At 40.7% G+C, this 14438-nt stretch overlaps 1 protein-coding gene across 1 annotated transcript in view; it reads left to right on the top strand.

The window, feature by feature from the left end:
* Positions 1-14438, top strand: part of CCSER1 (coiled-coil serine rich protein 1) — a 1048396-nt gene that overhangs the window by 281439 nt on the left and 752519 nt on the right. The window contains exon 5 of the mRNA XM_054727411.1: positions 492-699. Coding sequence (XP_054583386.1) covers positions 492-699 — 208 coding nt within the window. The remainder of the gene's footprint in view (positions 1-491; positions 700-14438) is intronic.

Genomic DNA, 14438 nt, shown 5'->3' with positions numbered 1-14438 from the left:
ATGAAAGTCCACTGGAAAAAAAGTGGGAGTTCAGGGAGGTAATGGTTTCCAGTTGGCTGAGTTGCAAGGTTTTCCACCCCCTGGACTTGTGGCTGGGCCAGGAGAAATCTTCCTTCCTGCTGCTGCAGTAGTTGAGACACTTCTTGATGGGAATGCAATGCACCTCTCTTCCTGTAGTGGTCTGTAATTGAGGCTTCTTCCTGTTGAGGTGTGCATTTGACATGGAGTGGTAGTATGTGAGAGTGCCTCCTTCTGGCCTCCCTAACTTAATTGAAAAAGAGATTTCCTTTATTCAATCTGACACCACTAAATATTCAATTGGCTCATTTCATAATTTTCACAAAAAGTCTCAGAATTCTCAAAGACTAGTAGGAGGACACATGAGGGTCACAAGGAAATATTTTCTGGCTCACTGTTGACATTGATGGACAACTTGGAAAATACTGCTGTGAATATGCTACATTGTAATTGTTGTTTATTATTTTTCTTAGGAACCTTTCACTGAAGTTAACAAAAGACATTGATCAGGAAGCCAGGTGTTCACATATTAGCCGAATGCCCAGCAGTCCGTCTGCAGATTGGCCTCTGCAAGGTGTGGAAGAAAACGGAGGCATAGATTCTCTGCCCTTCAGACTGATGCTACAGGACTGCACAGCCGTGAAGACACTATTATTAAAGATGAAGAGAGTTCTTCAAGAGGTAATGGTTTACTCTAAGAATAATGTCTTTTGGTGCTAGTACACAGACAGACCTGGTTAGTCCCCACTTCTGTCACGAATTAACTGCATGACACAGGGCAGGGATCAAGAGAGGTGCATTGCTCTGATCTAGACATAATCATCAGCTCTAAATAATATTCTGTGAAGGAATTTAAAAAAATAATTGATACCAAGTAAAGAGAAATAGGCATCAGCTGCTATGCTTATATGCTATGATAAAGCTCATGAGCACATTAAATTAATTTCACTTTAAACATACTGAGGCTTTATTTATCTATATATATAAAAGCCAAGTGACCAGAATGCCAGAATGACTAGTCGCTGTGACATGCACTGAGGCCCACCAACCCGTCCAATCAGGGGGCGGCCCTCCCCCTGGCCACCCCGGCAGGATCAGGGATGGCGCCGGCTGACCAATCTCCCGTGGCCCCTCTCCCAGCTGGCCCGGCACCTGATTGGCTCCCCCACCCTGATCGGGCAGGGCCAGTGGCCAACCACCTGTGGCCCCTCCCTCCTGCCAGCCTGGCCAAATCGGCCCCCATCGGGGTGGGCCAGCTGGACCCTCACCCATGCACAAATTCATGCACCAGGCCTCTAGTATAACAATAAAAATTTAGTTGCAATAAAAATCAGTCCAGTAAGATGTAATCTGAATCTTTGATTTTTTCCTGTTGAATATAGTTGCCCTCCCACATCCTATGCTCATTTAGATGATAAGATGCATAATGGAACATGCATAATGCATTCTTTTACCTTTCTGTTCAGGAGTTAGCTATTCTTTAGATTCAAGTGTGTTATGGTTTTATTTTTATAATTACCCCAGTTATTTTCTATCAGGAATTTTTAAAAATATATACATTAAAATTCAAGACAACAGTTCGAGATTTCTGACTTCAAATTCAGTGGATTTTTGTTATATCCCATGATCAATCACTTGTTTCCCTTTATTGATAAGAGATACTAATAAATAGTGTGAAAAGAGAAATGAATCATATTGTGGTTAACTTTACAATGATGATCACTGATAATTGCTTTTCTAACACTGCTAATAATAAGAATGCTAGCAGCTACCACTAGAGGCCAGAATGGAATCAAGAAGAGAGAAGGATATTTAATGGAAATGATTTGTCAGATTATTGAGGACATTCAGTCATGTGTTCTTTTCAGCCATCAAAGCAAAAACTGGAAATCTCTACATCCCATACCAGTGACTATGTAGCTGGGTGTTCTTAGAATATATGCAGTGGTATGTAGGAATGCTGTGCTGATACTGGATCGCTGTTTGCATTTCAGGAAGTTTAAGATCTGGCAGTTAAGCACAGGCATAAAAAATTAAATTACATGTATAACAAAATAAATATTTTTAACAGCATAATCAAAACTCAAAACTAATTTTCTAGTTACTATAGTATACTTTACTGTTAACTGTACTTGTGAGCTTATTTATATCTATTGGATCTATTTGTGGAAATCGTATATAATAGCTATGGTGCATATTTCCCAATTATAGATTCATTTAGGTCATTTTGGTAGCTTGAGATCAGCCAAGTAGGAGCATTATGCCACAGAAGTTGGCAAACACTGTAAATTAGGGCTTTTAATTTTTGGTGAGCATTTTGTAAAATATTTACCGACACACTGCTCTCTGAATGGATATTATTTCTGTATTGACAACATAAGCATTTACTGCACTTGTGGAATCTCTCTGACATTTGGCTTAACATATAGTCTGAGTTCTTCAAGAGGTAATGGTTTACTCTAAGAATAATGTCTTTCGGTGCTAGTACACAGACAGCCCTGGTTAGTCCCCACTTCTGAACCTCTTTGAACAAGGCAAACTGAATAATGGCAGTTGTATTAAAAGATATTAATCTGAAAGTCAGTAACATTCAACTATTCATCTTCTGACTTCTCTCTTTGGTTACATATTTTAATTTAGAAAATTCATACAAGTAAAGGGTAGTAGAAGAGTTGGCATATGGAAGAGTCAGGGGGCTTTCTTAGGGTACTTAATTTTATAATTTAAAGCTATTTAGTGATATTCACCATAAAGTCAATGTTCAGAATACATTGAGGTTGTTTTTATACTTTTATCCATTTTATACTTATCTATTTTTCTTCATGAAAAAGTGTTTGAAGAAACTGAAGAGAATAGATTTTTAAAGCTGATGTACAATGAGCAATAATTATCTATTTATTAAGCCTGTTCAGAGAGCAGGGAGTCTTAAATTCTTTATGGTCAACAAGAAAAGAAATATTGTGGTTAGTGTAGTCAAGTGTTGTAGTAATAAGATGTTCATAATAGATGTCTTTAAAGAAAATGGTTTATTGAATGTTTTTTAAATCAGGAATTTTCAAATGGCAATTCATATTTCATCACTATGTTTGAGTTTAATACCAACTATCTGTTTTAAATTAACAGTACTTTTTAATATAGAACAATAATGTTTATTCCTATTTTGTGAACTTATATTTTAAATTTATTTTTATTGTTGACACTATTACAGATGTCCTCATTTCCTCCTCTCTTAGCCTGCCTCCTCTCAGCCCTGCACTAACCGCTCACCTGGTCTTGACCACAGTGTTGTCTGTGACCACGAGCGATGAACTTATTTTTTATTATCCACAGTAGTCTGACTTTTGTATACAGGTTATTTTTTAATTGCAGAAGAATTTGGTTATTTGATTTTTAAGATTAAAAAAGGTGATTAATGAGTTTAATATATCCCACTAGAAAATGCTCTTATTTGAAATTTTTCCTAATGGATCTCAGGTGACATCTGAGATTTTAATTTTAAGGTGAGTCAAATGTGAATAATCTAAATGGAATCTCATACTCCTAATTTTGCCCTCCCCCCTTCTTTGAAGATCAGTTGCTATTATTAAAATGCATATAAGTATTCCCAACAACCCCAAAGATCAACTCCTTTATTTAAAAACAAACAATAACAACAACGAACTGACTTTGGTCCCAAAGAAATTCTACTGTTATTTTATTCTTTACTATCTATACTAATAAAAGGGTAATATGCTAATTAGACTGGGTCAACTGGACATCTTCCAGACATCTAACTTCCTTCTGGATAAAGCCACGGTGGCGGGGGGCCAAAGCAGAGACTGTTAGGGGTGATCAGTCTGACAGGGGAGCAATTAGGGGGCAACCAGGTTGGCAAGGGGGCAGTTGAGGGGCAACTAGGCTGGCAGAGGGAAAGTTAGGGAGTGACCAGACCAGCAGGGGTCCAATTAGGGGGTGACCAGGCCAGCAAACAGAGGCAATTAGGGGTGATCAGGCAGGCAGGCAGGTGAGCGGTTAGGAGCCAGCGGTCCCAGATTGTGAGAGGGGTTTCCGACTACCAGTTTAGGCCCCATCCAGGGATCAGGCCTAAACCGACAGTCAGACATCTCCTGAGGGGTCCCAGATTGGAGAGGGTGCAGGCCGGGCTGAGGGATCCCCTACCCCCGTGCATGAATTTCGTGCACTGGGCCTCTAGTTCATGATAAAAAAAAGTGACTATAGCAGAAGAGAATTTTTTTCTTCTTTTGTTAATGTTTTTAGACATGATTCTATTATCTATAAAAGAAGAGGATATCTACAGAGCTAGTTTCTGTTATCTTATTTCCTTTTAGTTTGCACTGTTCTTTTATAACCTAGTCTCAGAAGTAACATAACATCACTTTTGTAAAATTTATTTATTGGTGTCAACAGCAACCTTGATTCAGCAGGGGTTTACTTTACAGAGATATGGCTTCCAGGAGGTAGGGAACATTGTAGAACATCTGGAAGCTGGCTTCCACATTCTACCCGCTGGCCCCCAGTGATGCATCTCTCACAATGCAAAGTACACTTATCTTCTCCTACGGCCACCCAAAGAATCATTCCATTCCCAGGGGTGGGGAACCTTTTCTGTAAGGGCCATTTGGAGATATGTATATGTACAATCATTTGTGGGCCATACAAAATTATCAACTTAAAAATTAGCCTGCTATATTTGGTCAAACATTTGATTAACTCACCCCTAATGCCTTGGCAGGGCCAGACCAAATGATTTCTCCGACCTTATATGGCCCATGGGCCAGATAATCCCCACCTCTGCATTACAGCATCAGAATCTGACCATGTAAATCAGTACAGGTGTAGATGAGGCTTAAGTACAATGACTCAAGTATAGAATCTGACCATGTAAATCATGTGCAGGTGTAGATGAGGCTTAAGTACAATGACTCAAGCACAGTCCTTCATTTGAAGACTGTGAATTAATGCATAGGTTAGCAATTTCTTCATTAGGACTTAAAACCTAAGAATAATTTTCCATGGCTTTTAATTCCTCCCTCTGTACTCTCAGTTCTACGCTCCTAGTCATTCTTTACTTTTGTGTAAACTTAGCACATGATTACAGCTGAATAGTTTTTTCATCCTTATTTGTGCTTGTAGGCATAATCCAAAGGCCTCTTTTAACTTTGTACCTTCTTTTTCCACTTAAGTCTAAAGTACAGCGTGTTTCTGTAAATCTAATTCACTTCAATTATTTTAGGATCTCTTGTGAACCTTATCAGGAATTCATTCTATCAGACAAAAGCCATATAGGAATTCACTTTATCAGACAAAAGCCATACAGGAATTCACTCTATCAGACAAAAGCCATGCCCACAAATATCTTCAAGATAAGTCCTTCTTTAACTTGAAATAGCTGAGGGACAACCCTTTAAGATTTTATAATTTTAATTGTCTGTTGAGAGTATTTGTGAGACATACCCTTAAACCTCAACTAAAGGCACTTTTAAAAAGAAATATTTATTGATTTCAGAGAAGAAGGGAGAGGGAGAGAGAGATAGAAGCATCAATGATGAGAGAGAATCATTGATTGGCTGCCTCCTGCACGCCCCCTGTTGGGGCTCAAGCCTGCAACCCAGGCAGTGCCCTTGCCTGGAATCAAACTCGGGACCCTTCAGTCCACAGGTCGACACTGTATCCACTGAGTCAAACCAGCTAGAGCTAATGGCACTTTTTGACTGAATTTAGTACACTGCAGCACTTTTCACCTTTCAGACTAGTTCTGCATTTTCTAAATTAATTTCTAATGTCATAAAAATATGTATATCTGGATTGGTGTTGTTGCATAGGTTTCCATTTTTAATAAAGCTCATCAAATTATACACTTTACATAACAGCACGTGGGATATCATTACATAACTAATAACATCACTGTTAATGGCATCATTCTGTGGAATTTTTGTTCTTCCCCTTGGAGACTGTAAATGATCTCTGACCATTTATCATGCAGATCAAGTTAGGGTGGTGTTGTAAATTCTTACAAATTGTTGTTAGAGCTCCACCCCCCATTTTTAGAATAAGTTAAAAAAAATTAATAGTGCACTACTATCTTCATACACAGCAATGGATCCCATTGCATACCCTCTGAAGAAACTTGTGGCCTTATATCTACTGAGAATGAGTAGGTTTCCGAATAAGAATATTCTGCCTACATAAAGCCTGGCTCTATGTGAGGAGATAAAACTGATCTTGAGAATAGATATGAAGGGAAGGAAGTATAATTCAATGACTCTTTTGCTATGTAAGCAACCTTAACCTTCAACAGTGCTCTGGGAGAGATGAGAGAAATTAGAGAAAATTCTTTCCTAAACCCAGCCCCATTTCGCTCATGGAGTCCCATGGGAGGAAGTATATTAGAGTGACAGAAATTGCAGGTGTTTAGAAACATGAAGATTTAGATGTGATTCTCTAAATTCTCTTCTACCACTTACTATCTGCCACAAGTTGATTAAGTTTTTGAGTCTATTTCACCATAGTCAATATTACTAACTATCTCATAGGGTTACTTGGACAATCATATCTAATAAAAGAGTAATATATAAATTGATCATCACTCCAACACACAAGGTGGCCGCCCCCATGTGGTCAAAGATGGCCACCCCACTGAAACAGGTTGGCTCAGTGGATAGAGCGTCAGCCTGCGGACTGAAGGGTCCCAGGTTCGATTCCAGTCAAGGGCATGTACCTTGGTTGCGGGCACATCCCCAGTAGGGGGTGTGCAGGAGGCAGCTGGTCGATGTTTCTCTCTCATCGATGTTTCTAACTCTCTATCTCTCTCCCTTCATCTCTGTAAAAAATCAATAAAAACTATATTAAAAAAAACAACAACGATGGCCGCCCCCATGTGGTCACAAGATGGCTGCCACAAAATGGCTGGCAGGGGAGGGCAGTTGTGGGTGATCAGGCCAGCAGGGGAGGGCAGTTGGGAGGGACCAGGCCTGCAAGGGAGGGCAGTTGGGGATGACCAGGCCTGCAGGGGAGGACAGTTGGAGGCAACCAGGCTGGCAAGGGAAGGCAGTTAGGGGTTACCAGGCCAGCAGGGGAGGGCAGTTAGGGGCAATCGGGCTGGCAAGGGAGGGCAGTTAGGGTCAACCAGGATGGCAAGGGAAGGCAGTTAAGGGTTATCAGGCCAGCAGGGGAGGGCAGTTAGGGGCAATCGGGCTAGCAGGGAGCAGTTAGGCGTCAATCAGGCTGGCAGACAGATGGGGTTAGGGGCAATCAGGCAAGCAGGCTGGTGAGTGGTTTGGAGCCAGTAGTCATGGATTGTGAGAGGGATGTCCAACTGCCCGTTTAGGCTCGATCCGGTGAGTCTCAGATTGGAGAGGGTGCAGGCTGGGCTGAGTGACACACACCCCATGCACGAATTTCATGCACCAGGCCTCTAGTTAAACAATAAAATGCATATAACAGGTTATCACAGTGGAGTGTGGGGTAAGGACCCATGTACATGAGCTACTGCAATGATTTTGTTTGTGTGATTATTACTGTGCTTAGCTAGGTGAATGATATTTGAGAATTCTTAAACACTTGGAAATATACCAGTAAATGTTCTTTAATATGACAAAACCTTGAATTTATTGACTATTTCAGCATTAATAATTGTTAATAAAGGCTATACTAGCTGAAATTAAAAGTAGAAGTATTTTTACCACTCATGCTTTTCTGGACTTTCAGTTGTGGTGGCGCGTTTGACCTGATATTCTTTGGCAAAAGAACTACTACATGTCAATTAAATTTTCTGTTTACAGTATACAAATGGTTTTCCAAGTGAGAAATGATGGTGACCATGGTAGTAGCAGTTAAAAGAGAGACAAAGGAAAAGGTGTGTAACATGTTTTGGAAGTAATGTCAACAGTACTTGCTGGTAAATTGGAAATTGGGTGACAGAAAAATAAAGAAAGAAAAAAAGATAACTGAGAGTTGCAGTTTAAGCAATGGGCAGATGTTGTTGCCATTTTCTGAGACCGGGAACACTAGGAAAGGAGCAAACTATGTGAAGCAGGAAGGAAACTAGAGTTCTGTTTTGGCCAGGTTAAGGTTGAGGTGCTTACTTAGCATGCAAGTGTGTGTGTCAAGTAGAAATTTGAATTAATGTCTCTGCAAACCCAGAAAGATCAGGGTTGATTATTTATGATTAAATAGATTCTGTTTGAAGCTATGAACGAGATAACTTATATCTAAAACCAAGGTGAGATAATACAATGTTCAATTATCAGATATGCAGGAAAAAGAGAATCTAATAAGATGAGAAGAACACTAAGGGTGTAATGTCAAGAAGCTAAGAGAAAATATTACTTTGAAAAGCCAAGTTAAGACATGGTGCTGAGGTGTAAGCATGATAAGAAAAGATAAGCGGTCATATATCAATCAATCCCATAGCATATTACCTGGGCTTTCTGAATTTCAATATATAAGATAACCTAGTCAAAGTATTCATTTATAAACCAAAGCCTAGAATAGAAATAGTAACCATTTGTAGGTGGTTCCAAGTTGTCATATTATTAATTCATTACTTTACAAGGCCTTGGTCTATGCATTTTAATTATATGAAATGAATAACCCATGTCTCAAAAGAATTTTTAAAATATCTTTTAAAGTAAAACATTTAGTTTTGGAAAGAGACTATAGGTTTTATTAGGTTAATTAATAATGATAACCAAAAGTTCATTTTACATAAGGGCACCCACCACACTGAGGTATTATTTTTCTTTAAAATATTATTTATATTACTTAAGGTTTTTACTTATACTGCAAAGTCAATCTAGCATAGTGATCAGGATATGGTAGTCTATATTAGAACAGGCTGCTCAATTTGAATTTCAGCTCTCACTAGGTGCATGAGACTTTGTTGCAAGGTGCTTAATTTCTTCAAGAAAATCTGGTATTTTCCAGAAGTGGTAGAGTGCATGTTCAAAACTACTAGATATTATCAAGGTTTTTCCAAAGTGTATACTAAATTACTCTCCCAGCAGGGTATAGTGTATTAGCTTAATAGAATGCCTTATGTTCATATATCACCACTTCCCACAAAGAATATTTTGTTTTCCCCTGCATCTCTCTGACTATGAAAGCTGTATAAATATTTTGGCTACTTCTTTGCTGTCAGGGTATTTTCTGATGCTTATTTGATGTTGAAATAAAAATGGAGTGGGGTAACCATGAGGAAGTATATGCCTATCAGTCAGAAAAATCTTTCCTGGTCAGTGTGCTTACATTATCTGCTAGTTATGTGTATTATTTTATTGCTTATTAAAAACAACACTGCAACCCACAATATTAACAATAAATGCCACTCTCATTGTACCTGAATGCTGTGGTTATTTGTGTTATAACCATATTCAATAATTAATCAAATAACCACTAAATGGTTTTGCTATGCATGTCTGACTTTCAATTTGCTTCATGAATCTGGCATTAATGTGTCGGTTTAATACGACTCACATACTGTTATATAATTATATGAGCTAAATTTGGCATTGAGGATTTCAGTCTGCAACGCAGCGGATATACAGCAGATGGCACCCTACCGGCTCTCCAGGGGATACTTAGAGTGTTAGGCACTTCTGGCAGGGGAGGTGGGTAGGGAGCAGAGAGCCATTGAGCAAATGGTACTGTGGAAAGCCTGCAATTGTGTTCCTCTGAGACACATTTTGACTGGAATGTGTTTTGTTTCTGTTTGAAAATCAGAATCAAAGCAATATTTAGCTACAGTGAAAATGCCTATTTTAATCACCGGGTATATAAAACATGGTGGTACAGATTTAGATAGCATAATGCAGTTGCTTCAAAGTGATATAAACTTTAAAGTCTTCACATGTTTACAGATGAGAAGTGTTTCAGCATCTAGGGACGCATTTAGACGGAAGGCAGTGATTCCTTAACTCTTTCGCTTTAACCTTGATGAAAATGAAAACTTGACAGAACTATAGTCTTTATTTTAGCATACATTTACTAATAGAAATAAAGATGTTTACTATTTCAAATATAGTTTTAAGTAGGTTACTTTCTGATATTGGTTTTTTAAAGTGAAAGTGGACTATACAGAGAGGATTCATTATTAATAAAAAACAAAATGACTCAAATTATATTTACAACAAACATGTGAAAACAAATAGATCTTTAGTTGATCCTTGAACATTGCTGGGGTTACTGGCCCTGACACCATGCATTCTAAAATCTGTGTATAATTTTTGACCCTTCCCCAAACTATAGTCATCCCTCAATATCTGTGGGGATTGACCCCAAGAGATACCAAAATCTGGGTGTGGTCAAGCCCCTTATATAAAGCTAGTGGCCTGGTTCATGAAATTTGTACACATTAAAAGGGAATTAATTAGAGGAAATATTTTAATATTGCTATTTGCCCTTTCTCTGTAATAGAAGTGTCAGAGATGAAAGAAAATTAGTAAAATGTATATGAAAATATTTCTCCTATCAGAGTCTGGGGCACACTGTGGGACCCAGAGTCAAGTCCCTGCCCACCTGCATGCACCTCGAAATCACACGAGACTCAGACCCGGCCAGCCCCACGCCCATTGGGCAAGATCCAGACCCGGTCGGCCGCACCCCTGTCAAGCCCCACTAGGCAGGGGGGCACAGCCTCAGGTCCCGTGGCCCGGCACTGGGCAGGGGCACAGCCTCAGGTCCCCTGTAAAGCCGCACCAGCTGGGGGGCACAGCATCAGGTCCCCCGTCAAGCCCTGCCAGGCGAGGGGTACAGCCTCAGGTCCCCAGGTGCATGCCAGGCGGGGGCGCGGCCTCAGGTCTCCTGGTGCACCATCAGGTCCCTCAGCCTGGCGCCGGGGTGAGGGTCACGGCCTGAGTCCCCCTGGCCTGGCACTGGGGCATGGGGCGCACCTTGAGGTCCCCTGTCAAGCCCTGCTGGTAAGGGTATGCAACCTGAGGTCCCCATCAGATGCTGGGGCACGGGGCACGTTTTGGGGTCCGCAGTCAAGCCCCACTGGGTGGGGGGCACAGCCTCAGGTACCCCGCCCTGGCCTGATACCACACAGCCTCAGGCCCCTGCTGATCGCTATTACAGCTCCTTACGGGAACCCCGCCTCCGCTGTGGGCGCAGCCATCTTGTGATGGCGTGAGGGTCAATTTGCATATTACCTCTTTATTATATAGGATTGCCCTCTGCAGTCTCAGGCTCTCAACCAGGGGTGGAAAACACTGTTTTTGTTCTGAAGTTGGTTGAATCCGAGGATGCAAAACCTAGAAATATGGAGGGCTGACAGTATATTTATTGCAAAAAATCTGCATATTAGTCATTAACAACTTAACCAAATTGTAGTAAGAAAGCAGCTTTATGACATAAACAAATGAGCATAACTAGACTCCCATAAAACTTTGTGTAAAAACAGGCAGCAGGCCAGATGTGGTTTTTGGCCTGGCCTGTCATCATACTACTTTAGGGTGTGGTGATGAAAGTATCATGAGAAGGCACTGTGCAGTTAGGAGCATTAGTTTTGAGAGCTAGAATTATATAGTCTAAATCCCATCTCTTTACTTACTAGTATTAGCTGAATGACCCTAGGCAAGTTAAGCTCAGGAGATAATAATATTAACATATCACTTAGGTTTGTTGAGAACATTAAAGATGTTAATATGCTTAAAATGCATGAAACAGCCCTGCTGGAGTGGCTCAATTGGTTGGGCTTCATCTTGTGCACTGAAGGGTTGCCGGTTTGATTCCCGGTCAGGGCACATGCCTGGGATTTGGGTTCAGTCCCTAGTCGGGTCACATACAGAGGGCAACCGATCGATGTTTCTCTCTCACATTGATGTCTCCCTCTCGTTCTCCCTTCCTGTCTCTAAGCGTATCCTTGGGTAAGAATTAAAAATAAATCTATAATAATAAAAGCATAATATGCAAATTGACTGAACAACTGAACAACAGAATGACCCTCCGGATGACCTTCCAGATGACCACGCTATGACATGCACTGGCACCAGGCTAGCCAAGGCGGGTGCAATACGATTGGTCGGGGGGGCCCTGCCATCGTCCCACGATCGCCCCACAGAGGGAGGCCCAGGCCATCCTCTGTGCAGCGATTGATCTCAGAGCCCTGGCCAGGTGGGCAGGGCCACCCTCTGCTGGGTGATCGATCATGGAGCCCCATGCTCGATCGCCCCAAAGAGGGAGGCCCACGCTATCTGGCCAGCAGCGCTGTGGTGGTGGTGGGGGGTGGGGGCTGCCTCTGTGTGTTGATCGATTTCAGAGCCACAGCTGGGTTGGCAGGCCTTCCTCTGCTGGGCGATCAATCTTGGAGCCCTGGCCAGGTGGGCGGCACCTCCCTCTGCTGGGTGATGGATTGCAGAGCCCTGAGATCGATTGCCCCAAAGAGGGAGGTCCAGGCTACCCAGCCAGCAGCACTGCAGTGGGTGGGCAGGGCCTCCCTCTGTGGAGTGATCATCTGGGGGCCCCACAATTGATCACCCTGCAGAGGGAGGCCCAGGCCAGCCAAGCGATCGCACCTCATGCCTGTCACCCACAGAGGGAGGTGACCGGTGGCAAGGGAGAGAGGGGCAGTGCTGCACAAATGGCAAACAGTGGCAGTGGCAGGGGTGGGCCAGTTGCAGGCAGCAGGAGGTGGGAGGGTTGGGGGGAGAAGGAAAGCCCCGATAGTCCCTGATCACCAGCCAGGCTTAGGGACCCTACCCAAGGGGTCCCGGATTGCAAGAGGGTGCAGGCCGGGCTGAGGGACACCCCGCCACCCCCCTTTGTGCACTGGGCCTCTAGTAAATAAATAAAATGCATGAAACCATGTTGAACACATAGCAATACAGATTATGTATTAGTTATTATTATTAACCCAAAGTCTGAGGACGACTCGTGAAATAAATATCATGGATTTAGCCATTAGGCAAAAAACTGAATTCAAAACCTGAATTCAAATCTTAAATCTATAACAATTTTGGAATATGATTTTATTCACATTTATTCAATGTCTTTGATGAATATTAGATTACCTGACATAATAAGAGGATAAAAATTCTTATAGATTTTATCATGAAGATTACATATAAGTTGTGTTTGGCAAAGAAAAGTTCTACATAAATGTTAGTTCCCTTCTCTCCCCTAATGTTTACTTAAATAAAAGTCTATTTTATATTTTTAAATATTTTTTTATTGATTTCAGAGAAGAAGGGAGAGGGTGGGAGACATAGAAACATCAATGATGAGAGAGAATCATTGATTGGCTGCTTCTTGCACGCCTCCCACTGGGAATCAAGCCTGCAACCCGGGCATGTGCCCTTGACCAGAATCGAACCTGGGACCCTTCAGTCCGCAGGCCAATGCTCTATCCACTGAGCAAAACCAGCTAGGGTTAGAAGTCTATTTTAAAATTATTTCCTTATAGGGAATTCTATATTACTGACGTGATTTTCTTAGCTTATGTTTGCAGCCAACATACAAATAATTTTAGTGCATCTATATCTTTCCCCAAACAATTTAGCTTTCCCTCAAGGTGGCACTTTGTTTAAAACATTATTTTAATAATGTAATCTAGGATGGATTTAATTATTATTCACTGTTACCTTAATTATATTACGATATTTATTTCTTATTTAGGGCTTTGCGAATAGCTCACAGTCAGCATATTGCTTTGTTTCATTTAACTATTGAATATTTAACATGGTTTGAAAATGTGGTTATAAATAAGGTGTGGTCTAATTCAGTTTCTACTGAAAGTTCTCTGTTCAAACATGACTCTATTGCATTTGAAACCAACGGCTGTTTGAAACCTATGGCTGATTTTCTAATCATAAGGCTTCTTCATTTGCTACACATTATTGAAAAAATTATTTAGCAACTTTAGAAGTTTCCTTCACTGGGGAGATGTCAAATTTAATTGCTACTGCAGAGATAATTGCAACTTGTAAATATTATTGAATTATTTCTCTGGACATTTATTTTTATTTAACTGATATCTAAAATTATCCATCTTACTGGCAAATTGCTTAGTACTTACCAAAGTTATATTTTCTTTCCTTCAAGAAACGTTAGGAAAAGAAAACAATTTTTGGTAATGAATAGCGGACAAAAAAAAAAGCACTTAATAAAGCACTTAAGGATATATATAATTGTGTGGACCATAGGCCAAACTGCTGGCACTGATTTGGGTAGCAAAAGCCCTACAGGTAACATCTATATCTCTGTGCATACAGCAAATATAGGAATTTATTATTGAAAGATAGTCACACAATGTAGTAACTCAAATATGTATTTGATATATTGCAATATTAGAAAATGGAAAATATACCAGGACACCAGGTATATATGCGTATGTGTGTGTGCTCATGCATATGTGTACATACACACAAATGCCAATGTGGGTTGGGGGTTGTTGAGTATATGTATTCACATGTATTGGGGTTGGG

This window comes from Eptesicus fuscus, chromosome 2 (genome assembly GCF_027574615.1).
Source record: "Eptesicus fuscus isolate TK198812 chromosome 2, DD_ASM_mEF_20220401, whole genome shotgun sequence".
Classification (NCBI taxonomy): domain Eukaryota; kingdom Metazoa; phylum Chordata; class Mammalia; order Chiroptera; family Vespertilionidae; genus Eptesicus; species Eptesicus fuscus.
Note: the sequence above shows the minus strand (reverse complement) of the source record. Positions and strands in the feature narration are given on the sequence as shown.